This window comes from Natator depressus, chromosome 12 (genome assembly GCF_965152275.1).
Source record: "Natator depressus isolate rNatDep1 chromosome 12, rNatDep2.hap1, whole genome shotgun sequence".
Taxonomy (NCBI): domain Eukaryota; kingdom Metazoa; phylum Chordata; order Testudines; family Cheloniidae; genus Natator; species Natator depressus.
In genome coordinates, this window is record NC_134245.1 from 37,809,554 (window position 1) to 37,836,302 (window position 26,749).

Genomic DNA, 26,749 nt, shown 5'->3' on the forward strand with positions numbered 1-26,749 from the left:
TTAAACCCCCAGGCCCTATACTATCCCAGGGCCCTGCAGAATATACACTACTGGCCCTCCAACCCAAATGCCATCTAATGCTAACACCAGCAACACACGGCATGGACCAAATTCCCTCCCCTCCCTTGCTGCCTGCCTCCAACGCCTGCCCTTCCAGCTCAAATGGCAGGCTGGGTGGGACAAGTGGACGGGCTGAGGGGAGAGAAGGATCTTCTGGGGAGAGAAATGTTCCTGATCAACGTGGGAAAATGAAAGATGCGGTGACTTCGCTTAAGGCTCCACAAAGCTTGCGTGGTAGCGATGGCAGCCTGGATGGCACAGAGAAAGCTGAAGCTCCACCCTTAACAGTGAACGTCCTGGTTTTGAGTCAGATCATTTTCCGCCCAGCAATGCCGACTAAGCCGCATGGCTGAGCTGTTCGGAGACAGCACTAATAAGGAGAAGCTGTTACAATTGATACTTGCTTTCTTTTAACATGATATGTAACCTCCACATTGGAACTGGACCCAGAGAACTCCATGCAAATTGCACCCATTTACACCAGCTCTGACCTTGGCCCCAAGAAAAATCTCCTGCTGACTTTGTGAATGGAGCTTCATTTGGTCACTTGGCTTGTCACACATGCAGGCTGCAGAGCCTCATTCTCTCTAGCTTAAGTTTTTTCATAGCTCTCTTCACTGCAGTCTCTCTTGCTCAGTAGCTGAGGCAGGAACCGTGTCTTGCTCAGTGCTTGTCCAGCTTCGAGTAAGCCACTGGTTCTCAGTACAGCATTTCCTCACCCAAAACTGCATCCCTCTCATTGTCTCTGGGAGCCTGTACTCAAATTATTCTAAACAATACACAGTTTGCTGATTGACTTCGCACTACATCTAGAGAGACTCAACTCCATAATCAGCGGTCAGCAGAGACATCAAATACTAAACAACCATTCGCTGTTATTTTACCACATCTTAGCAAATGAAACGATCAGGACAGCTCTGAGAATTGTCACTGTGACATCTGCTGGCAGCTACAGGCCACACAAATTAATTCTGTCCAGTGCATTGGGTCACATTTTGCGGCTAAGATACAACAGGTCTTTGGGTTTACCAACCAAGTGTGAAACTTACCCATGCTGTGGGGGACACATGCAAGGCCCCAGGTATCACTTAATGCGGAGGGATGGTCTCTGCTCCCATCTGGACTATACAGAAAGGGGTTCCATGACAGTCATGAACAGGGCCGTGTGTGCTGTGAGAGGCCTCTGGATTTACCAGCCCAGTACCTCACAGATAGTTCACAGAGCAGCAGTTGCCACTGTTTTAGTCTAAAAGCTGTCCTTTGGGTCCATGATGAACTGCACTCTAATCTAATCCCTGCTTAGCGCCCTGCACAAAGGCCAGCTGTTTGGGCTTTAACCAGGAAGGTTGAATTTCAGCCAGACATTCTCTCTCAGCTCCTAACACTATTCATTTCCCAAATTCCTAAAAGAAAAGTAACCCGAGAACATTGCAATGCAGCTCAGATTGGTACAGCAGCCAATGATAACAAAACAAAACGCACAAGCTTTAATTTCCATGGGCTGCAGCACACAACCCAATCCCAGCTGCCTTCGGTGGCCTGCAGAACCACATCTGACAAGCAGGTTTTGCTGCTCTCCAGTCTTCAGAGCAATTGGGGAAGAAAAGCAAGGAGCAGGACAAAGCCTATTCAGGTGGAAAATCTGCCATATTGCTATTACCACTTAAACAAATGTGCGTCCAAGAAGACACAGCTATGAGCGCAGGGCCGTGAGGAGGCACAAATGTTTCTAAATATAAAGATGGAATATTTTTCCTCTCTTCTTCGTTCATTTATTCAGATCGGAAGAACAGTGCATCCTCCTCCCCCGACGCTGCACTGCTGGAAGAGATGCCTTTCTGCTGAGATATAAAACCCAAACCCTGCTGCTACGGTCTGCATTATAAACATTAAAAGCGTTTGCAGGAGCCTTTTGCTACTGCTGCCAATGAAATGTTTACTTCCTGCCTCCCAGCATGGAGACAGGGACACTTGGTCAATGAGAACATATGGTCAAAAGGGCTGGCTTGTATAAATTACCTTGATTAACAAGGCAAGAAGCCGTGCAAAGGAAGCCTGGTGCTGATCAAAGGTCTCCTTTTGGCTGACTGAGTTTGCAAACTAGCTGTGGTCCCTTAACCCCTTCAGTATTGTGAGAAAGTACATGCATTCTGGCAGCTACTGCCTTATTGCCATGAGTGCTGGAATGTAGCTGCCTTGGTGGCAATGGGGCCGAGCAGAAACACTTTCCTGTCTGGGTTCAGGAGGGCAAGACATTCTTGGGCACAGACTGAGCATTTATATTCGCTTTGGGGTGGCATGACAGGGCGGGAGGGTATTATCAAGAAAGGACAGCCCATCTGCCACAAGCTGAAAAATCATGGGAAATATTGGTATTGATGCCTCGTATGTTCTGCCCTGTGGCCTGCTACTAACTCCCCCAACTCCAATTTTGGCAGCTGGGGCCTTCAGTGTGATTGAGACATGACCTGTTGAGGGCCAGTGAACTCCCAAATGCTGGTTGTTACCGGTACAAGGCAGGAAAAGGCCATTTATCAGACCCTGGCCAGCTGGCCAAAAGCCACTGATGATACTCTATTTAATGATAATACACTGGAATTTATCAGACGCCGCCAGCAAACTTTGGTTCTGGAATCCTACGGCTCCAGGCCCAGCAAACCTGGTCTCAGAAAAACACATCATTTATTTACAGAAAACACCACAGGAGCTGCCAGACCGTCAGACCCCAGCCACTCCAGTGTCCTGTCTCCAACAGTGGCCAGTACCACAACCTTCAGAGGGAGGTGGAAAAAACCCTACAGTAGACAATTATGGGATAACCTGCCTGTGGGGGAGGTCTCTTCTGAACTCATGCCTGTGAGTGGTTGGCATATGCTCGGAGATTTTATCTCCAATATTTTATCTACCTATTGTAGGTCCTTATCTGAGCGTCATTAGTGTAATATCTGAGTACCTCACAATTTCTAATGTATTTCAACTGAAGACCCCAGGGCAGCGCTATGACCCCCATTTTACAGATGGGGAACTCACGCACACAGAGTCTAAGTGACTCGCCCAAGGCTACACAGGCAGAGCAGGGAATTAACCCAGGTCTCCCAAGTTCTAGGCTAGGGCCCTAGCCAGTGGGCTATCCTTCCTCTGACTGCCCCAGTTCACCAAGAGGAGCCTCTTACCTGTTTGGAGTAGCCACCATAGACGATTATATTTCCCTCTGGAGTGGTAGCCATTTGGCAGCCAGACCTTGGAACAGGGCCAGTCCCTGATGGAGACAGCTTGGTCCATGTGAAAGTGTCCAGGTTGAAGGCATACACATCGTTGTAATATACGTAATCTCTAGTTAGGGCACACAAAGACTGCCAGTTAGCACAGGGTAAAATGTTACTTCAGGGACACAATGGGGATGCTCTGAAGATTTAGCCCCTTGTGGACCACACAAGGCAGGTTCATTTCCTCTGCAGCCGATGAATTTATGACATGACGTACAGTGTAAAATTTGAACTTGCAAGGGCAAAAATTACAAGTGCACAGCACCAATGTACAGCTGACAAAGCTACTTTAGCAGGTGGCAAAAACTTCTTCCAGATTCTCTGCTCTGTATTAATCATTACTTCCAAACTAGTCCCAGTTTTTAACCAACCAAATAATTGACCGCGGAATGCGATAGACTCTCGTTCACATGGTATCTTCAAAACAGGACTGGATATCTAAAAGATATGTTCTAGCTCAATGACAAACTGTTGGGCTTGATACAGGAATGAACATGGGAAATTCTCTGGCCTGTGTCATGCTGGAGGTCAGACTAGGTGATTGTCATCGAATCAGAGAATATCAGGGTTGGAAGGGACCTCAGGAGATCATCCAGTCATGATGCCTCTGACCTTAAAAAGAAAAATCTATGAATCCTGGAGCAACCAACCTGGCACTCTCGTGGAATCCTCCAAAGATGATTAACTGTCTCTTGCAGGCTACCATTCGGTGTCCACTTCTTCCTGAGGGCCCCCCTGTTACCCTGAAAAGCAAGTGATTGCACTGATCAGTGAGGGTTCCTTTTACTGATTTCAGAGTTCGTTCTTATTTAAAAGATATTGGCAACAGTTGGCTCAGCTCGTTCAGCTTCTAACGGCAAGGAGAGCACGGAGAATTTCGCTACCTTAATAAAATGTACATTTTCTTGCAAAAATGTGTGTTCTTGCACCGTTCAGTGTTTGCATAATAGGTATTTTGCAGTAATCGTTTCATTCCTCATGATTAAGTCATCTAGTCTCTGTGTTACCCAAGATCTAGAAGCCTTCTCAGTTATGACTCAAGCAGCTAATTTTCCAGGAGAGTTTAATGAATAGCAGCTAACTCCCACGACTGAGATAAAGACAGAGAAAACAACATGGTCTAATGATATGAGTGCAGGACTGGGAGCCAGAAACTCCTGAATGCTAGTCCTGGTTCTGACACTAACTCCTCTCTGAGGCCTTGGGCAAGTCACTTATCCTCTCTGCCTCAATTTACCATTGCTATCCTTCAATTGGCATTACATAGCTATAAAGAGCCAAGGTAGATTTCCACAGACAAGAGCAAATTAGCCCCAAATTCCCCTCACAATGACAATCTCACACTAGTCATAATAAAAAACCCAATCAGAGGAGTAGCATGTAGGTAAGAAATGAATTAAAATTGCTCTCATGTATTTTTATTCTAGCAGGAGGAGGTGCAGTTTTCTAGGCTTTTGTTGTTAAAGGCATCTTCCATTTGATCATGCATTAAAAATCACTATTTTCTTTCTCTCTTATAACGAAATTGCCAGTAGATTTCCCCAGAGCATGGTGCAATTTATTTATTTATTTTTAAAGGGGGGTTTTAAATCAATGTTTACAATAAAATAAAACCCTGCTTTCAAGGCAATTTTGGTCCCATAGATATTCTACGTTTCTACTGTCAGTGTTCTCTCTGAAGCTGATTGCCATTTCTGAATGGTAAAAAGCTTATTCACTGATTTTCATGACTGTTCTTAATAAACAAGCACACGCAACTGTGCAATCAACTCCATGTTTTCCAAACAATTAATATGCCAGCTGGGGGCCTGACCCAAAACCCAGTGAAGTCAACTGAAAGACTCCCATTGACCTTCACTGTGCTTTGGATCAGAAGATTTTTCATCCCCTCCCTAAAAGTTGCAATTTAGAATGCAAAACAGATGCTAAAATGCAGTTACTGGAATTAGCAGAGACCTTGTTGGAATGAGCCTTAAATGAATGTCTACTCTATAACATTTAATTTAAAACAGAAATCCTCCCAAGATACAATCCTTATTTTAAAAAATACTTTTATCCTGAAACTTCATGTGTGGGACCAAATACCGCCTCCTCAACCTCAAAACATGGCACTGGAGAAAGTGAGGGATGAAATAAAAACAAAACAAACCATTCTCTTCCATTTAAATTGCAAAGGGAATCTGCAAAATCAGAGGCAGATCCCAAGGGAGAACAGCACTGCAGAGAGATTTTCAAATAAATTGGTCCCCACATGGATTTCTGCATTTAGGAGTCGAGATCTCTCCGAGCTAAGATCTCTCCCATGCTCAGCAAGATTCAGTATTATTTAACAAGATGTAACCCCAGTGGAGCAAAATGTATTGGTTTAAACTGAAAATTTCACCCATCTTTTATATTTTGTCAGAGTTAAATAGCACTTTGAATAAGCACAAACACCCCTCTAAACCCTAGACCAGTCATATTTATATAAAGCCCAATAATGTTCTATAAACTTCACTGACATATGGGATCTCTCTAGTCTATGGGGTTTTTTTTAACCTAAGTTTCCCACCCTTACTAACACCAGAGCAGCTCCAAAGTGAGAGCACTTGTGTAGATGAGCCACTGGTGTTTTAACCACTGTGTCACCTAACCCTGCCCAGAGTAGGTCTGAACAGGGCAATGTTAAAATCATCAGTTGCTAGGGAAGTCTTGTCAACACTGGTACTATTACCGCCAGTAGTGGGAATTTTTTGCTAGAAAACTTAGTGCATCATAGTAAGAAAACGCTCTTGTCTGAAGAGTTGATAATCTAAATAAGGCAACACACAAATAAAGAGCAGGAAAATCCCACCCAGCTCTTAGCTCATGATTAACTTTCTGTTTTTATCCATTTTAATCATTATTTTCAGATAAAACCCTGGAAAGATCAAAAAGAAAAAGCTCAGAATCACCTAAAAATGTACCTGTCTATAGAGACAGAAAGTTTAACACGACCCACACCACCAAACAGGAAACTTCATCATGTGGTCAAGCAACCCTGGCAATAATGTAAATTATTGTACCCTATTCGTGGCCCAGAAACGCATTTCAGAGACAGGCTGAGCAAGTCTATGATTAATGCTGTGTTTCATGGGCGCTGATATCAGAATGCTGTAAATTCTCAATGCTTTTATCAGAACAGGACCTAATCTAGACACGGAGAGTATGATTCTAACTGAGTTACACCAGCGCAAATTCAGAGGAACACCACTTGCTAATCTTACTCCTTCCCTCAGAAACTGACAGGTAAATCTTGAACAACATGTTTCTATTAGACGAATGACGATGACTTCTTGGGAGGTCTATACGCCTCCCACCCAGAAGATCTCAGAGAGATTTTAAACACTAATGAACCTAGTTTCACAACTACCCTATGAGGCAGGAGATATTTACCTCAATTTACATAAGGGGAAAATTGAGGCACAGCCATTCGGGGCCTGATTTTCAAAGGTTTATATTGCAAATATGTGCACAAAAGGCCTGTTCATTTTCACACACAAATACCATAACTGTGTTCACATCCATAGCTATTGAATGCACAAGTAATCCATTAAGTATCTAATTTATAATTTGTACATGCAATTACCACACTGATGCACAAAATCACAACATTTGCACACACAAATTAGGTGCATGTTTGTATGCTTACTCTATTGAAAATCAGCCCCTCAAGTGACTTGCTTGTGCTTACAAAAGACATCTGTGGAGAGGTAGAGACAGCCTGGCTTCCAGTCTGCACCTTCACCACAAAACCATCCTTCCACCTATCCTTGCGGGAACTGGGCCTTCTGGCTGCAATCCAGCAGAGGGGCGCATAAGTAAGGAGAGCTGTCATTCAGACAATGCCACACTGAAATGCATCCTAAACCCCAATGACTGATTCATAGATCTCAAGGCCAGAATCGTGATCATCTGGTCTGACCAGCTGTATAACACAGGCCATAGAATTTCCCCCAAAAAATTCCTAGAGCAGATCTTTTAGAAAAAAACATCCAGTCTTGATTTTAAAATGGTCAGTGATGGAGAATCCACCACGACCCTTGGTAAATTGTTCCAATGGTTAATTACTCTCGCTGTTAAAAATGCACACCTTATTTCCAGTCTGAATTTGTCTAGCTTCAAACTTCCAGCCATTGGATCATGTTAGGCCTTTCTCTGCTAGATTGAAGAGCCCATTATTAAATATTTGTTCCCTGCATATATACTCACAGACTAATCAAGTGAACTCTTAACTTTCTGTTTGTTAAGCTAAAACAATGGAGCTCTTGGAGTCTACCACTATACGGCATTTCTCTAATCCTTTAATCATTCTCATGGCTCTTCTCTAAACCTTTGTCAATGTATCAACATCCTTGGATTGCAGGCACCTGAACTAAACACAACATTCCAGCAGCCGCTGCACCACTGGGGACTGCTCCAGATTGCTTTGTAAAGGGTGTTAAGCAATCGCTCCTAAAATGCTGTCCTGAAATATTTAAAGCATCATATTTCACAAAACTGACCGAGACATATCACAGTGCTTGTTAGCGCTCAGGTGCTCTAGTGAAGGGGGCCACAGGTTAGACAGATTGCCATATAGGGAAATACCAACCCGGCTTTTGGGGGTTCGTTGGCTCACTTTGGGGTGTGAACTGGGCCACACATAGAGAGCTGTCTGCCTAGAAATGAATGCTCTCTCCAGGAAGGAAAGGTGCAAACTTATTAAAACTTTGTTCTGCTGTAGAGTGGGCAACAAATAATGTCTGGATTGGGGCCTCTGGGCACTGCGGTAACACAAACAAACAAAACAAACAAACAAGGTGGTTTCAAAATAGCAGCTGGATTTTTAAAATGGGTGTGCAAAATGCAAACAAGTAAAAATGGCTGCAATAATTACACTTAGTCACGTGTCCCGTAGTGAATATCGCTGCTTTGATCTGTGTGGTGACACACACAGCAATGGCATTAGGATCATGGGCTCCATTTATCCCTCAGCCTTCGCAAAGCAGTGGGGCTCTGTCTTTGCTTATTTCAAAACGATCAGAGTGTAGATTAGACCACACGTCTCAAGCTTCCTGTGACGTTGCTAAAGGTCCAGTTGCACGAACTGTTAGGTTTTAAATCACTAAGCCATCCTTTCTGGCCTAAGCTCCAGGACTGAAATAACTAGATTTCCTAGAAGCATAAGTTCAAATCCCAGCAGGATGATCTCAACTGTTCACCCTACACAGGTTCACACATTCAAAACCTTGTGGTTCTTTCAGTGGGGACTTACAAGACTACGGTCTTGCCTACGCTGCCTCTGTACCAGATGCCCAGATATGTCTTTGTGACACATGCCAGAAAGGTTGAACATCCTGCAGGATAAATGACCCAAATTCAAATTTTAGAGACATACTGGCAGATAATGTTTGTGTTTTTGTGTGTTTACATATATATTGTTAGAAGTTAACAATGTAATCAAACAGTTCCTGTCTATGCTGTATTCAGTTAATGAACTGGAAATACAGGGATATCACTGTATTGAGCTCTCTTTGAAGTATATTGCAAATCGCCCGCGAAAGGTGGAAAACAGGCAATTGCCTTTTGTTAATCCACGTAGCTAATTACTGGTGATGTTTAGGAAACAGGTCTACTTCAAAGTCTCGATGATTGCCTATTGTTCGCCTAAGGTCTCCAAGCTGTCAAGAGAAGGCCTGGAACTGTATGAAGGTGGCTTGGGTCCTGATCCTTTTTCATGTCAGATCTGCTTGATGCTTTATGCAAGGGAAGCTTGAGTCATAAGACTGAGATCTCCAGTCCCACCTGGATCACCCTGAATATCAATATTGGACTATGGACTAATTCCAAAAGAACTCTTTGCAACTACAAAGCTCACCATCTCACATGGCCCCACAGTATGCCAACATTTTTATGGCTGACTTAGAACAACACTTCCTCAGCACTCGTCCCCTAATGCCCCTACTCTACTTACGCTACATTGATGACATCTTTATCATCTGGACCCATGGAAAAGAAGCCCTTGAGGAATTCCACCATGATTTCAACAATTTCCATCCCATCATCAACCTCAGCCTGGACAGTCCACACAAGAGATCCACTTCCTAAACACTACAGTGCTAATAAGCGATGGCCACATAAACACCACCCTATACCGGAAACCTACTGACTGCTCTTCCTACCTACATGCCTCCAGCTTTCATCCAGACCACACCACACAATCCATTGTCTACAGCCAAGCTCTAAGATACAACCGCATTTGCTCCAACCCCTCAGACAGAGACAAACACCTACAAGATCTCTATCAAGTGTTCTTAAAACTACAATACCCACCTGCTGAAGTGAAGAAACAGATTGAAAGAGCCAGAAGAATACCCAGAAGTCACCAACTCCAGGACAGGCCCAACAAAGAAAGTAACAGAACGCCATGAGCCATCACCTTCAGCCCCCAACTAAAACCTCTCCAACGCACCATCAAGGATCTACAACCTATCCTGAAGAATGATCCCTCACTCTCACAGATCTTGGGAGACAGGCCAGTCCTCGCTTACAGACGGTATGTATAGTGATCTTTAACTAATACTCTCTCTCTTTTCTATTTTAATAAATTTTAGTTTAGTTAATAAGAATTGGCTGTAAACACGTATTTGGGTAAGATCTGGAATATTCATTAACCTGGGAGGTAATGTGTCCGATCCTTTGGGATTGGTAGAACTTTCTTATATGATTAATAAGATTTTCAGTAACCCTCATCATATATGACTTGAGTGGAGATCTAAGGCTGGGTTACTTCAAGGGACCTGTGTTTTGGCTTCTGGGTAACCAACCAGTAAGATATTATAGAAGCTATTATGAGGCTAACTTGGTGGATCTAAATACTGGAATGACACCAGCTTTGGCGATTGTCTGCCCCATTCTTTGCTGTCTGCCCAAATTAAGTAACCTCAGTATGGCTCCCCCGGGACCTGGGTCACAGTCTTATAACATCTGACTCTTATCTAGCGCATTTCATCCAGAGATCTCAAAGTGCATTGCAGATGACATCAGTATCATTATCCCCATCTTACTGATGGGGAATCTGAGGCACGGAAGAGAGGGTAATGGTGTTACCATGTAACCTTGACTAAAATTTCATCTCTCTCGCCACTGGTGGCTAATTTACCATGCATCAGTCTCCACCCCAGAGGTGGCTGCATTCAATAGTGCGGCATGTATATTGTAGTAAGTGAAGGGCTTTGGGATTATTTGTTACGATTTGTATTACAGTCGCACCTAGAATCTAAGAGCAGAGACTGGAGCCCCACGGTGCTAGGCGCTGTACCTACACATAGTGAGAGAACCTCAAAAAGCTTGCAATCTAAATAGACAACACAGAAAAAGAGCAGGAGACAGGTAATATTATCCACATTTTCCACATGGGAAACCGACTCACAGATTGAGAGACATGCCTATGGTCACAGATGAAGTCTGTGTAATCATTACACTTTATTCACTCAGAAGTAAATATTCCAGTTTGGAATTTCAAGGAAGCTTTGAAATAAATATATGTAAGAAATTATTAGGACTCTAAACACAAATCCCACACAAGCTCTTATTATTATTCGCAAGACCTAAATCAAATTCAGGGCCCCATCGTGCTCTGGACAGGGGAAAGTGAAAGAAAAAAAGCAGCATTATCTCCATTTTACAGATGGGGAACTGAAGTACAAGGAGACTGAGTGACACCCAGGGTCAGACAGGAAGTTTGTGACATAGCCAGGAATTGAACTCAGGACTCTTTAGCCCCAAGGGCCTTATATAAAAGACTATTATTGGGAAGGATGGAAAGGGTAGAAATCAGATGCTCCAAGATGGTTCCAGGAAGCCATGCAGTCCAACACATACTGAACACACCTCACACACAATGGACTGAACCGTCAGTGTGCACTTGCGACACCTGAAACCACTCCACATTTCAGAGCCCACAGCAGGGTCATCTCAATAAATCAATTTCTGGCACCATTTGGAAATTGTCTTCCATTTTTCCAGCCATTTCTTCGTTTTTGTTTTAAGAGGAATACACAGAAAGGCTGGAGAAACAGCTGTTCAGAACAGGGGTGGTTTGTTGCTCAATGCTTTTTCACAGCAGTGCTCTCGCAATGCCACCTGCTATCCCAGTGGCACGGATTAATAAAATCAACAGTGTCAAGGTGCTGGCAGAAGGAGAACTTGTAATCTCCCATACGCTGGGCTCTGCTGTTTCACTGGATAAATTTGCCCACCGCATGTATTCATCTCCATGCAGGCTACACAGTGGGTGTGTTAAGCTGATGTTGCACCTGCTAACTGAAGCCTCATAACACGAGAGTTGATAATGCAACATGACTCCAATGTAGCCGCACTGGTCCAGCAACTCCACAACCACCACACTCATTCTGGTTTTTGACATGCCATCCAGCAGGTATTCAGGTACCGGCTTCTAGTAGCAATGGATTGGTTATGCCCGGCGTCACCCATCCCCACGGGAACAATAATCCCAACAGGTAGCCAGCATCTAGGCCTCCATCTGGCAACCACTTAAGCAGGTGTTTAACTTTATTCACAGCAGCAGTCCCATAAATGTCAGTGGAAATACTCTCATGAATAAAGCTATACACATGCAGGATCGGGGCCTGAGAGAGCAGACAAAAGTTCCAAAGAAAGCAAGTGCAACATGTTTCATGCCTCCGACAAAAACGTAATACAGCAAATTTGATCTGCTTTGTCCGTCCTTCCCCACTTCCCTTGCAGACTGTAATCAAGATGCCACATGAAACAACACAAAGACAGCAGAAACTTGATTTTCACACTCGGTCAGGTTAGCATTAAAACAAAGACGTCTTCCCCCCCATCCCAACCTCCTCTGCGAAATCTCTCATTAACACAGATCTTCGACCTCTTCCCAAAGAGGAGGCAGAGATGCACTTTGTTTTTATTTTAACATCAGGAGCATAGCACATGTGCTATCATGAAATGCAGACCAAACTGAAAGACAGGCTTCCAGCAAGCAAATCGCCTGCAAAACAAGGGAACAAATGGACACAGAGTTGCAAGCCATGTAGTCATGTCGACATAAGATCCCAGGGAAAAGGTATCCTGAATGTTAAAAGTTTCAGGGCTTGTTAAATGTTAATAGGATGCAATTATTAGCCCCATGCATAGAAACAGGAACATTGGTTTAATTATGAAATAGTTACATCTCTAATTATAATCATATATTTGAGGGCAACAAAATGCAATCACAACCAAGTGAATTGCAGCATGGCATCACCACAAGCAACAAACAAGAGGAAGTACTTTTTCACACAACGCACAGCTAACCTGTGGAACTCATTGCCATAGGATGGTGTGATGGCCCAAAGTACAACTGGGTTCAAAAGAGAACTGGGCAAGTTCATGGAGGACAGGTCCATCAATGGCTATTAGCCACGATGGTCAGGGATGCAAGCCCATACTTGGGGTCACTTGGGGTGATCACTCCAAATGTCCCTGATCTGTACACTCCCCCTGAAGCATGAGTACAGGCCACAGAGACAGGAAACTGGGCAAGACAGACCATGGTCTGACCAGCTGTTCTGGATTTATGTGACAATTTTTCATGGGGGAGGTATTACGCTCTCCCAGCAAGAAGAGGTACCTAGTTCTTCTGCTCATTAACTCTGAAAGCTGGTATTTCAATACGGGCCCAATCCTACACAGTGCTGAGTGCCCTCAACTTCCACTGACTTCAAGGGAAATGTATTTATCGTTATGCAAAAACTATATTCCCCCCCTTGCCATGTTTGTTGATCATAACCATGCGCTGGAAGTTTGAAACCAAGATCTCTTTCCATTGGATGATTTAGTTGGGGATTGGTCCTGCTTTGAGCAGGGGGTTGAACTAGATGACCTCCTGAAGTCCCTTCCACCCTGATATTCTAAATTCTATTCTATGTGCAGTGCATGTGGGTTTATCATTGTGAAGCTAAACATCAAAGGTAAAGTAAATACAAGAGTAGGGTCTGACCCGGCAAGGTGCTGAGGACCTCCTGAAGTCAATGAGAATTGAGGGCATGTACATCTGACAGGACTGGGCCCCTAATGAAATGCAAACTTTAAATTCATCTCAGCAGTGTGCAGAAGCTCATGCTGGGTACCTCCTGTGGCAGAGTCAGATACATTTGTTGGGTACTGCAGGCTTGTCTTGGGGCTGCCTACACAAGTTACTTAGGAACCCCAGGCTGCTGCCACCGACTTCATCCTACCAGAATAGTAACATACAGAAGCATCTGGATTTGGGGGGGGGGGGGGGGGTCACCTGCAGGGCAATGCACATGCATAGATTTTTCCAAACTCATATGAGCAAGATAGGTAGATCAAGGACTAACTTCCTCTCAGCCTCCAGTGGGCTGCTGAAAATGAGAATCACTTGGATTCTGATCGAGTGATCAAATGTCTGAAGCCCATGCCGGGAATCCCCCATAACTGTTTCTTTGCATTGTCATTGACAGCCTCTGCATGTCACACACCTTCCATCCCAGGGTTTCTAAGGGCTACATTAATACTAGCAACTTAGGCCTCAGACATCCTCTTGGGAAGCAGGGAAGTATTCTTACCCCCATTTTACAGATAGGGAAAACAGGGACAGTCACCCAGCAAGTCAGCTGTAAAATCAGGAGAGAAACAGTCTCCTGATTCCCAGTCCTGTGGCTTAACGCCCTGACCACTGTCCTACTATACGTGCAAAGATATTGTGAGAGACAGTCCTTGCCCTGAGGATCTCACACTCAGAGCAGACAAGACAGACACAGTAAGGATTATCATCCCCATTTTACAGATGCGGAACTGAGACAAAGAGAAATTAAGTGACTCGCTCAGGGTCACAGAAAGGGTCAGTAGTAGAGCCAAGGATTGAACCCAGAGCTGCTCTACCTCAGTCCATAACCTTATCCTCAAAGCCACCCTCACCCTCTCTTGTAAACGCATCTTTATATTTTATAAATAATAAAAGCTAGCAGCCAAAGTGCAGGGAGGTGCTGATATGCATAAGACCTCAGCTATTCCACCACTGGGCCTCTCTGGGGCAGTGATTGCTAACTGTATGCAAGAACTTTGCTCTGTGGCCAGGTATTTAAACATTTTTTTAAACTCAAAATAGAGAGGTAGGGTTGAGTCCCTTCAGTTCCCCTCTGGCGTAGTCATGTGGCTAAGCAAGGAGGCCTGCTCCTCCCAGGGCTGTACCATCCCTCCAAGCAAACTCAAAACCAAGGCAAAGCCTCTCCAAGAGCCTAGATGGATGGAGCAATGAAAGGGAATTGCATTAAAATAGGATAGATGTCGCTGTCCCGAGTGGGAGGGGAGAATAAGCCACACAACAGTGCTGGTCATGGCAGAGAACGACAATGCAGAAAACCAGCTGTGCTGCAGAACTTGTTCGATAACAAAGGGCTACAGTTTTGCCCACTGAGAGCGTGTCTCTCATTTTCTGTTGATTCCTGGATGCAGGCCCCGTGGGAGTCACAGAGCATCTCCACCTTTTCTAGCACATGCACCATGAGAAATAATCAGAGCCCACAAAGGAAGACCTGAAGACAGCTGGAAAATCATGCAGCCACACAGGGGCCTGAGCAAATGCAGCTCCCACTGAAGTCAACAGGGTTAATTTCAGAACATCTCACTTACTTGATGTGCTCCCAAGTCTTGGTGGCCAAATGCAGAACCCAGAGATCCTTGTAGTGGTAAAACTGCTCTCCGTCAGGAGAAGCAAACTCTCCACCGAATACCCATAGCTGTCCACCCCCCTGGGGCACCACTGTAGCCTGCCAGAAGAGAGAGAAAGAACACGTCATATTGCCTTCAAAAAGTCAGGGGCTCAGGAATTTAGTCAGGCAAACATGCAGCCGCTTCTGGAATACGACACTGCAGACAAATAGCAGCAACTGTTGGGGCATCGCTTAGCTACGGTAGCTCTTAAGGGATGGAAGGACAAGAAATCTGGAGATGAAATTCAAAAATCGCTTATTGTCTACGGTAGATTTCTGGTGCACCCTTCGCTGCAGCATCATGCTGCCAGGTCTGTTAATCTGGCTCACATTGGGAAAATTCATTGGGATTTATCTTTCAAAAGAAATGTTTAAAGTCTCTCCCCTGCAGCAAGACGGGAAGCTGTCTACACTATCGTGCCAGAGACTGGGGTCTGGCAGCAGCTCTCCGATCGTTCAGCTCTCGCCATGCATCCCATAGGCAACACACAGGTTGGCTGAGGAAGACACAGTGGCATAGAGAAAGGGGAAGTTCCTGCCTTCTTACTTGTAGATAATGTGCCACAAAAGGGCAGGCGACCTCATGAGAGGAACCACCATGACAGGAAAGATGGTCCAGCGGCCTGAGCACCAGCCTATGACGTGGGAGACTCAGGCTCAACTCCTTGGCCTGGGTCTCCCAAGATTTGGGCATAAGCCTAATTTATACTCGCTGAGAGATAATGCATATGAACATCATGGATTTGCAGGCAAGTATGTTGTAATGTAGATACCTACCTGGCTCCGTGCTTGTGCAAACACATGATTTCCACGGGGGATCTGGTATTTGCAAACAGAAGTTGGGCAAGTACAAAGCATGTATGTCATTGTGTGCACCACTTTGAAGATATGGCTCCAAATCAATTGCAAAGCCAAGATCCCAGATTCACAAATACTTGGTAGCATTTGTTTGTGGCCATTCTCACCCAAAGCCTATTGGCTGTAAGGTGGAACAGCAGGATGTCATGCCAAGGGGAGATTCTGTGTCAGAGGCTAGAGCTAACAAACGAGGCTGCAGGTATGCACAGATGATCCAGAGACGCACTTCTGTTTAACTGCTAGCTAATGAGGGACCTGCTTTACAAACAAAGTTGCAGGGAAGGCAAGAGATTAGTCAGTTAACTGGGCTGAATTTTCTCCCATGTAACAGTAATTAAATATCAAACAGAAAATACACCGCAAAGCGCTCCAGGTAAAATTAAAACAAAAAATGACATGAGCAGTTAGTTGTCTCTTGCAATTCCCTGGTAGTCAGCCTGGTAGTAAGATTTAATTGTGAGAGTGCCACCTGCTGGACACTGTCACTTCAAACAGCCAGGATTAGCTGTGCTTGTATAAGCAAAAAGGATCTCCTTTCAACAAAAGAAAACCCTAGCTTCTGGCAATTTAATGCATTTGTTCTACGACATCATATTCCATGCCTATTTAAAAGTATTATTTGAAGTTACTTTCCCAGACTTATCTCGTGGTTTATCAAAAATGCAGCAGCTTGTAACTAGGATTAATACCACGCACATGAACGATGCATTAATTTAGATCCTAGCCCATTTGGAAAAGTAAATGCTTTGCCTAATTGTGTTTGATTAACAATTTTATGTACTCCCTAGTTAATACTTGTCACATCTACCATCTGGAATATACAACCTTAAATACTCCAATACCTTACCTATAGGTTTCACAACAACATCATCTATTTTAAGATTTTTCTTAGGAGATTTTAAAGTTGTGTAAATATAATTCGCTACAAACAGCTGTCTGTCTAGTGCAAAGATTCTGGGAAAACAAAGGGCCCAATCCTGCAAGCACTTACTCCTGGGTGTAGTACTTACTACCATGAGTAGTCCATTTGAAGTTGCTGGGACAACTCACCGTAGTAAGTACTACCACACTTAGGAGTGAGCATTTGCAGATAGGACCATTATATGTGAAAGGAAACTTCCAAGAAACCTGAAGACTGATATGAATCTTCCTTCTAGGGTCACCCATCCTTGATACTTCTGCCTGCAGAAAATGCTCGGGTACTCATCACAGTGCAAAATGGGAAATGAATCCATGTTTTAGAATCCTGTTTCCCTGCAGCTCTTTCACCTGGTGGTGTAATTTCATCACAAACTCTTGAGGCAAGGATCAAGTCTACCTCTATATTAGTACCACAACCAGCACAGAGGGGCCTGGTCCCGACTGGAGCCTTTGGGCCCTACAGTCATATAAATATTAAATAATAAGAATTTCACAAGCTTTGCAAAGTTGGACAAGGTGAAGACTTGAATAAGGAACCCAGGCACTGCGGGAAACGGAGTTGCCGATTCAGCAGTGGCGCTGGTCCTTCCAAATCAGTAGCTGAGTCTGCTGTGAAACCTAACAGAAATGTGACAATCGTTCAAGCTGCTGGCCTGCTGAGACCACAGCCTGTCATGCTGACCAATATTGCCTCATAGTTTCCTTGTACTCTCCCCTAGGTCGGTGTGCCTCCATCTGTCGTCTCTTCTCTTATGCCCAGATTCTAAGCATTTTGGGACAGGGACTATCTTTCTTCTGTGTTTGCATAGCACCGAGCACCAAAGGCCCCTGGTCCATGACTGGAGCTCCGAGGTGATTCTATACTACAAATAATAATACCTGATCCAACACGATGCCAGCGGTACTGTGCTGCTGTCTTTCAGATGAGACACACAGCCAAGATCCTGACCTCTTGTGGCAATCAGAGATCCCTTGTTTGTTTGGGTTTGTTTGTTTTGGTAAAATCAGGTATTTTACCTGGTGTCCTGCCACATTTCACACAGAGCAGTAACGCTGCTCTTCTCTGAATTCCATATTGTTTTCATTTCCTGTCCTACACTGCTCTGCGCATGTAAAAAACTGCCCCGCCATTGCAGTGGATGCATTTCAGTGACATTGCAGGCCCTTTACCTAGCTCGAAAATCACTTTGAGATCCAGCTGAAGGGCGCTACAGAAGTGCAAGGTTTTATTAAGCAACTTTGGGTTCTTTAAACCAAGTAGCACTCGTTGAAAAGCCCCTCCCCTAAGATCCCTCATGGTGTATCAGAGCGTCAGGGTGATTCTGTCTTTGCCAACAGAGGGAAGAGAACATCAGAGGAGGCTGGGTAAGAAGAGAAAAAAGATATTACTTTTCTAATCGCGGCAAAAAAAACCTAACCCGTGCTAATCATCTCACAGCTATGCCCCCAGTTCTGCACTGTGCACCACACCGGCAGCCCCTGACTGAAATCAGTGGGGGTCTGTGAAGGGGTGACTCACGCAGCACAAGCAGAGGATTGGGGCTTTAGTCCGCCTCATCACGCTTAACTGGGAGAATGTAAAAGTACCAGAGGAGAGACATGGACAACGTGGAGCAAGTCTGGAGTTTAGGTTAGCTGTCACGAGGGTAAATGAAAGTTGGATCCCCACCCCAGAGCATGCATGTCACTGGACAACTGTCTCTGTATGTTACTGCAGGTTGAGGAACCAATGTTCTGATCCTGTGTGACAAATACCGTGTTCCTAAGGCAACTTTTTAAACCTACAGGGCCAGATTACCTCCTGCACCAAGATCCACCCTCTACAGAAGGCAGCTAATACAGCTGGCCTGTGTGAAATGAGTTGGGAGAGGGCTCAGCCTAGTTCCCAGGGCACCACTGTTTGCATAATAAAAACCATCTCCACAACTGGCACTGACAAGCAACCGTATTGGCAAATGTGCCAGAGGAGAGAAAGACCGAACTGCTCCCTCACCTAACTTGAGCTGGTAACTCAGAGGTGAAGGGCTGCACATCCCTGAAGGAACAACAGAAGCCTGCTGGGCGGAGTATCTCGGAAACTGCAGAATAATTTCCTCTGCACAGGCATCAGCTGCCTCTGCAGAATGTGGGGAAATTGTTTGGGACAGATATGGCAGCTTCCTGCCACATCCTTGGGAGACTTTATTGAATTAAGTTGAAGTATCGTTGGGGTCCACTGTATTAATTGCATGGTTTATGTTCGACTGTGTCCTATTCCATGGGGGAGGGCTGCCACAGCTCCTCCAGGAACCAAAACCATGGGTGGTGCTGAAGGCAAATCACCCAGATTGCAACCCCCAGAGAAGTACCATGTCCTGGGAAGGCTTGCATGTACTCATTCCAACTGGATTCTCCAGAGACCAAGGGACCAAAAGGATTTTTGGATAAACAGCCTCATCTTAAACTGACTTGGGGCTCTTCTTCCTGATCCAGCGAATGCACAGGACTATCTGCCCAAGGGGGCCCCAACTCTTGCGGAAGGGTTAGAAAGACTTTGGCCTCCTAATGCTGTTACTGTAGCATTAGAAAGAGCTGTGTGGTAACTTGTAAACTGCAAGCAATACACTGGTCCTAGCGCTCGGAGACAAAGCAAGGAGCAGAGACTGGCCGTTTTCAGCAGTCTGGCTGGCTGGGAATATCACAGTGAAAGGCAGGGAGCTGTACAGCCTTAAAACCCCCCAGTCAGGAGGGAGAGAGACATGCATCTCCACCCCAGAGAGGTGACAATCACCATCACCATGCCGGTCAGTAGCATATTTCTACTGCTATACTCTTATTATCATAGAGATTCTATGGTACACTTTGATTCATTTAAGTCACAGTGAAGGATCAACCCTCTAATTTCTCAGCACAACGAGCCACAGCTTGATCACAATGTTGGCATCGCATTGTGACCAGGATACTAAGAAGTCCTAACCCCTTGGAAACACAACGTCTATTACCATAGCATCTTGAAATACAACGTCAAGAGTAATTCTAAGTGCTGTTCCATTGCCTGGTAGGCCAAGTGCTTTACCTGATGTGCACAGCGCCTGGGAGGAGGATTTGGGATATCTACTTTACTCCAGCTGTTCTTCCGGATGTTGTAAATGTACAGCTCATTATACAGGAATGTCTGTGGGAGGGAAAAGGAAAATGGGTATCACCAGAACTCACCATTTAACTTTACCCAACAGAAGCATGTCAAATTCTCAACCTGCCTCTACCAGAGGCTGAAAGAATGCAACAGTCCTTTTCTACTAAGCAAGAACAAGACAAGGCCAGCCTGCTGAGTCCATGGCATCACTCTGCTCTCATGATAGGGGATCAGAGTGCCATAGGCAGGATTGGGTGTGCGGCTTGCCAGGCCCTGTGCAAATACGTGGACGGAACCATCCTGTTCCCACCCCATTCGTGAGAAGGTCCAACCACCATCTCCCTGCCGGCAGCCACCTCAGACGGCAAAAAGCCTCCACACACAGCTTACATGGGCCAAGAAGCCAGGAGGTGAGGCTGAGGAACAGCTTTCTAAGTCAAGGATACTATTTAGGGAAGTCAGTCTGCAGCACAACCTGCTGGTGCCTGGGCAAAATGGTAGCACTGTGGCGAAAATCAGGGATGGCTCCCTGGCTGGTGGATTGGGTGCATGTTTGAGATGTGAAGCTCCTGAAAGATGGAGCCCAACACAGCTGCACAGCCTAAGGCTGCCCATGATACGGGGGTCAACAAACATGGGGACAAGGGTGATCCAGTGGATATATCCACTTGGACTTTCAGCAAGCCTTTGACAAGGTGCCTCACCAAAGGTTCTTATGCAAAGTAAGCAGTCCAGCAATAAGAGGGAAGGTTCTCCCATGGATCTGTAACCAGTTAAAAGATAGAAAACAAAGGGGAGGAACAAATGGTCAGTTTTCAGAATGGAGAGAGGTAAATAGTGGGGTCCCCCAGAGGTCTATACTGGGACCACTGCTGTTCAACATATTCATAAATGATCTGAAAAGAGGAGCAAACAGTGAGGTGGCAAAATTTGCAGACGATACAGAATTACTCAAAATAGTTAAGTCCAAAGCAGACTGCGAAGAGTTACAAAGGGACCTCACAGAACTGGGTGACGAGGCAACAAAACGACAGATGAAATTCAATGTTGATAAATGCAAGGTAATGCACTCTGGAAAACGTAATCCCAACTATCCATACAAAATGATGGGATCTAAATTAGCTGTTACTGCTCACAAAAGAGATCTTGGAGTCACTGTGAATAATTATCTGAAAACATCCGTTCAATGTGCAGCAGCAGTCAAAAAAGCTCACCAAATGTTAGGAACCATTAGGAAAGGGATATCTAATAAGACAAAAAATATCCTAATGCCTTTATATAAATCCTGGGTATGCCCACACTTTGAATACTGTGTGGAGATGTGGTCACTCCATCTCTAAAAAGATGTATTAGAATTGGAAAAGGTACAGGGAAGGGCAACAAAAATTATTAGGGGTCTGGAACAGCTTCCATATGAGGAGAGATTAAAAAGACTGGGACTTTTCAGCTTGGAAAAGAGAAGACTAAGAGGGGATATGATAGAGTCTATAAAATCTTGACTGGTGTCGAGAAAGTAAATAAGAAAGTGTCATTTACTCCTTCACATAACACAAGAACTAGGGGTCACCCAATGAAATTAATAGGCAGCGGGTTTAAAACAAAGATAAGGAAGTATTTCTTCACACAACACAGTCAACCTGTGGAACTCATTGCCAGAGGATGTTGTGAAGCCCAAAACTTAAGAGGGTTCAAAAAAGAACTAGATAAGTTCCTAGAGGATAGGTCCATCAATAGCTGTTAGCCAGGATGGGCAGGGATAGAGAACCATGCTCTGGGTGTCCCTGGACCTCTGATTACCAGAAGCTGGGAGCTGATGTTCTGATGAGTACTATAAAGGTGGTGCTCAGCTATGACAGATTGAAAGCAAGGGGAAATGACTGACATGAGTGGAGCTTGTTAACAGCCAACGCAGCCTAGGGTAGTACAGAATCAAAGCCCGATGACTATAAACAGACTTGAGCTTCCAGGAAGCACAAGGAGCTTCCCGCCTCCAGGAATATGGTAAATAAGTTCAAGATTTGGAGGCAGGAACTGTTGAGGGACCACCAGTGCTTACCCCTTCTGGGCTAACAGAAGCATCTCACTTTCATGGTGGGGCAAGTGGGGCGAACACACAGTACAACAGGAACCAAAGATGAGGGGTAAATATGGTCCATATCAAGTCTGGAGAAATTATGACGCCCTGCAATATTGTTGCTTATGCAATCACTCTGACCCCTTAATGGACCCCAGTGCTCCTTGATCCTGCCAACACAGCTCAGCTCAGGTGTGAGACAGTATTAGCATGGAATTAAAGGCTATTTTGCTCTTATTCTGGGGAAAATGTATATTTGATGACCTCCGCTTGGAATTTTTGCTCCAGATGAAACCCGTACAAATTACAGTCAAGGCAATGGGGGAGGGAGGGGAAGGATAGATAAATGGAAGAATACTTTACTTTTTGGCCATTGAAATATTCACCTCCAAAAAGGATCAATTCGTCTCTCTCGGGATGAGCAGACAAGGAGGCGTTCAGCCTGCGTCAGAAAGAGAGATGGGCAGACATCAGCACATAACAGAACCATTTGTAACTCAGCTCGGAGGCTACTCGCTACAGTTCTGGATGCATAATTTAACAAGCGCTAGCACGTCTCCCCTCCAGGCCAAAGTGCCTCTCCATCACCCACACAGCTACGAGTTCCTGACAATTTTTTTTTATTTCCAAGCCAAAAACTTTCTGAAGAAATTAACTTTTTGGAAACTTCCAGAAAGGCTAATCTGAAATCCTCTCCTATTTTAGGAACACACATTACATTGTCATTTACCACGGCCTTTGACATGATTTTAATTTTAATGCTGATGGATAAGGAGCAAAGATTAGCTTCGTCATGACATGCAGCTACGGCTCTAATTGGGCTGTCTCATTTTAAGTTATCTGCACCATTCTTCCATAGATACCGCTGTTCGCTTCAGGTTCCCACACCCTGTATGTAACAGGAGTTGACAGCATCTAGCACTTCACGGGATCAGACCTCAAAGAAGCTCCTTGTTAACTGATCCGCCCAACTGCTTTCTGAGGTAGGCGAGTATCATTACCTCCTCCTTACAGAGGGGAAACAGATACAGAAAGGTCAAGTGTCGTTCAAGGCACTGAATCAGTGGCAGCTACAGGTCTAGAACTTTGCAGTGCCAGGATACCGGTCCTGTGCTCCGGCCACTAGCCCACTGTATCTTGTATCTCACAAGGCATTCTCATAACAATTTTACCAACAATTTTAGGGTAGTGTGCCCTCAGCTTTCCAGCCCAAGTCACAAGGTTCCCCTTCATTAATCTATGTTATACCGCCCAAAGCCCTCAGATCTAACCACCAGCTTTGATAAGATTCCCCACTTTGGCTCTTTTTAGCAGGCTGAAGGGAAGATAAAAAGCAGCTGTTAGCAGAGAGGTGTTGCTGGTCCCTTTGATGCTCTGAGGACTGAATACCCTATACATTTTTATCCCTCCATAAAAGTGTTTTTGCCTGATACTACATCCTCCACTCTCAGGATATAACTTAAACTTAAGTTTCACTGATGCCACCACTTGCTGAAGAACAACAGTCAAGGTTCCAGGTGATCTCTTACCTTGGTGAGGGTGGGGGACAGGCTGTCTCAATTATCTGGGTCTTTTTAGCATCTAATGTCTGGAATTCTGCTATCAGGGCTTCAAGATCCTCCTGAAAGTAAACAGCCAGTCGGGCATGGTTTTTTTGGCACATATTGTCATCCACATACCATGAAAACCTACCCTAGCCACTAGTTCAATTTTCCTATTTTCCTTACATTTGATTAGATTCACATCATTAAACTATGAGGTATGAAGGTTATATATTTTTTCATCCTACACTAAAGGCTGGTCTTCCCTGCTGTATATTGCTGAATTTGTAAGCAAGTTGTACCACAAGGCCATGGCTAGTGCACAGTTCCTACCCCTACAGAGGTGTTTCACCTTTACTGGTAAGCAGTTCTGTAGCCCAACTGGTAGCTGAAACACAAGTCTTAGCACAGGGCAGCTGTTTCAGCATTTGTGAAACTGATGTGCAGATATAATCGGACAGATGTTAAAACCCACTGTTGTTCTTTCTTGGCCTGACTCCTGTGCAAGTAGAAAGATAAATGTGTTTGCTATTTCAAATTTATACTTCATCTGAAGGGACAACTTCATGTGTTATCTTTTATTCTCCTTCAGTTTCTGTAAAGTAAAAAACAGAGCACGCAACACCAAAGCCCCCGAATTATGCAAGAGTCAAAGAAAATCTCTTCCCCACTCCCCCTTCCTCTTTAGATAAGAGTTGGAAAGTTATAACCATCCATGTGCCCTAACAGTACTAGGACTGTTCATTCTTTCTTGGTCCAACTTTCTTTTTTTGCTATACTTGCGATCCCTGGGTAAGACACTTGAATCAATTAGTTTAAACTTTCTCATTCTGCAGCAGCAGGGTGGCTGGGAGTAAAGGGACACTGTCTCAGGTCAAATTTAATTTTTTTTTAAATCAAAAAATCAATTTGACAAATTCTAAGAGCAATAGAAATGTTCAACCATAAATAAAATAGATTTCATACAATCCCTTTCTTGTTTTTGCCACCAACCAGGCAAACAAGACAATTGCTCATACAAGTGAAACATTACCACTACAGAATAAATATTCTAAGTTTTGAGCCAATGAGGCAAAAGACTTTTGGCTCAAGATTTGAGATTGCCATTTGAGAAATTATACAAATTATAAAATACCAGGTAACGTGGCAAATCTTCAACCTGGCCAATCTTTAGTCAGGCGAGACCCACATGGGCAAAACCATCTGTACCTCTCAATACCAGCATCTCTCTCTTCCAAATAAGCCAACTGCATTGTTTGAAAAAGGAGAGCTCTCTAGCGAAACACTTAAACACATGTTTAACTTTAAGCATGTGAACAGTCCCACTGACTTCATTAGGAGTGTCCACTTGCTTAGCCTTAAACACGGGCTTACATCTTTCACTGGATCAGATAAGAGTGCACCGTACTTTGCAAGACTGAGCCCATAACTCCTCTCCCTGGTTGGGGTTTACACCCTGCAAATATTTGTAGAGGGTTACGCCACTTACTTGTGATTTAGCCAAGTTTTACTTATTTAGGTCTTGGATAAGCTCTTTCATAAATAAAATCTATTTAGGGTTTTTTTTATCTGACCCTGTAACTCAGCCTTTCTGACCCCAACTATTTTTATTTATTGCTCTTCTTTGAGTTCCCTCCAGTTAGTCAAGTCAAATTGAAACATTTAAAAAAAAACAAAAAAACCGCCCAGTGGCATTTGCAGCTCAATCCTTGCAGCACTCCACGAGGACCTGCATGTACTAAGCCTCTTTTATTGTCTAGACTTAGAGCAGTGCAGATAGCAAACAAACAGCATGGCGGGCGGCCCAGATCCTGCAATTCGCTGTATGCCTGCAGCCTGCTGACCCTGCACACAGGCACAAGAAAACAGTGAGGCAGAGTATAGGCACAGCTGTCCATCCGTGTGCAGTGAATTGCAGGACTAGGGACCTCAGATTTGCAGGATTCTTTCAGACTTTAGAAACACACATTGCTCTTTGTGACATCACTAAGTAAAATGCATCATTTCTCAATACATTTTTTAAACCTGGCAATGTCTTTTAAAACATCCCTTTTTTGCAGCATTGCTACCATTGAGATTTAACTTTAAGGGCTAGATTAGCAAAATTTGTCAAGTCTGTGGCAGCCACAGCTTCCAAGAAGAGTTTTCAACAAGTGCACTGACAGCTTAACATCCACAGCTTGCTTTCACAAACACAGGACACTGTGTGGAAGAACGCACGCTAGGACATCTGCGATAACATGAACAAGAGAGGCCTTTAGCTTTCAAGAGAAACTTTTCCCTTAGGCATGGCTTGTTTGAAGCTCACGTGATAGGGAAAAGAGCCCAGACAGAATGAGGATAAATGCGACGGTTCTGGTTGAATTTCACTTGTGTGTGTGTGTTGCTTGCTGTGTCCTCAGAGAAATCCATGGGGACGATGAATACATATTGCATCTGCAAGCCAAAGGGTTAAGCGTCTCACACACACCCCCGGGGCGGGAGGAGATTGGCAGGAGTGAGCTCTTCAGAGGAAGGCAGCTCTAATAAAACACCATGGGGGAGGGAAGTCTTTTAGTTAGTCAAGACCAGGAGCTATGGCACAGTGTGTGTGTGTTTGCTGCGTTAGCAGCCTGCACACTCTGCTGGGTGGGGGAAGCAATCCCCTGCTACCTGACCTGCCCCAGCACCACCACTCACCTCCTCCTTCTTAGCTCTCTTGGAGACTTTTTTCTCCATCTTAGCAGCAGTTTTCTCTGCCCCTTTCACCTTCTTCTCCTTCTTGCTTTTCTTACCCATGCTTTCAGCCTGGGTTACTGCCAGGATGCACTGTGCAGGGGGCTCCTGCAGAGCTCACATGGGGAGCAACCCAGCTGAGGACAATCACTTCCTAGGCAGTCAGGGGTGATTTCCTGCCTGGGGTGGACAGGAAGGAGCTCGCCAAGTGCTGTTGTGAATGCCATCTGCTGGGCTGGATGGCTTCTCACACCAGCTTGCTGCCTTGCTGGGCAAAGCCATGATGCAGCTGTGCTAGGAACAGGCTTTGCTTCCTGTCCCAAAGGGAGAGGTACAAGGCCAGCCCGAGGCTTGTGCAAAGAACAGCACCCCATGCTTGGGGGGGGGGTCACTTTGAGCACACCCGAATGCACCCAGGGGTTCACCCACCCACTAGCTCA

General features: G+C 44.7%; 1 protein-coding gene across 4 annotated transcripts in view; it reads right to left on the reverse strand.

Annotated features, from left to right (window-relative positions):
• The window catches only part of KLHDC4 (kelch domain containing 4), a 44,127-nt gene extending 17,646 nt beyond the window's left edge, over positions 1-26,481 (reverse strand). For 2 of the 4 annotated variants that reach the window (XM_074968872.1, XM_074968873.1), the window contains exons 1-7: positions 26,274-26,481; positions 23,583-23,674; positions 22,417-22,495; positions 19,920-20,018; positions 15,006-15,142; positions 3,977-4,069; positions 3,234-3,393 (exon numbers count right to left, since the gene is read on the reverse strand). In XM_074968872.1, the coding sequence (XP_074824973.1) occupies positions 3,234-3,393; positions 3,977-4,069; positions 15,006-15,142; positions 19,920-20,018; positions 22,417-22,495; positions 23,583-23,674; positions 26,274-26,372 (759 nt within the window). In that variant the 5' untranslated portion in view covers positions 26,373-26,481. The remainder of the gene's footprint in view (positions 1-3,233; positions 3,394-3,976; positions 4,070-15,005; positions 15,143-19,919; positions 20,019-22,416; positions 22,496-23,582; positions 23,675-26,273) is intronic. The other 2 variants (XM_074968874.1, XM_074968875.1) reach the window with 2 other exon arrangements.
• Positions 26,482-26,749: the final 268 nt, after the last annotated feature.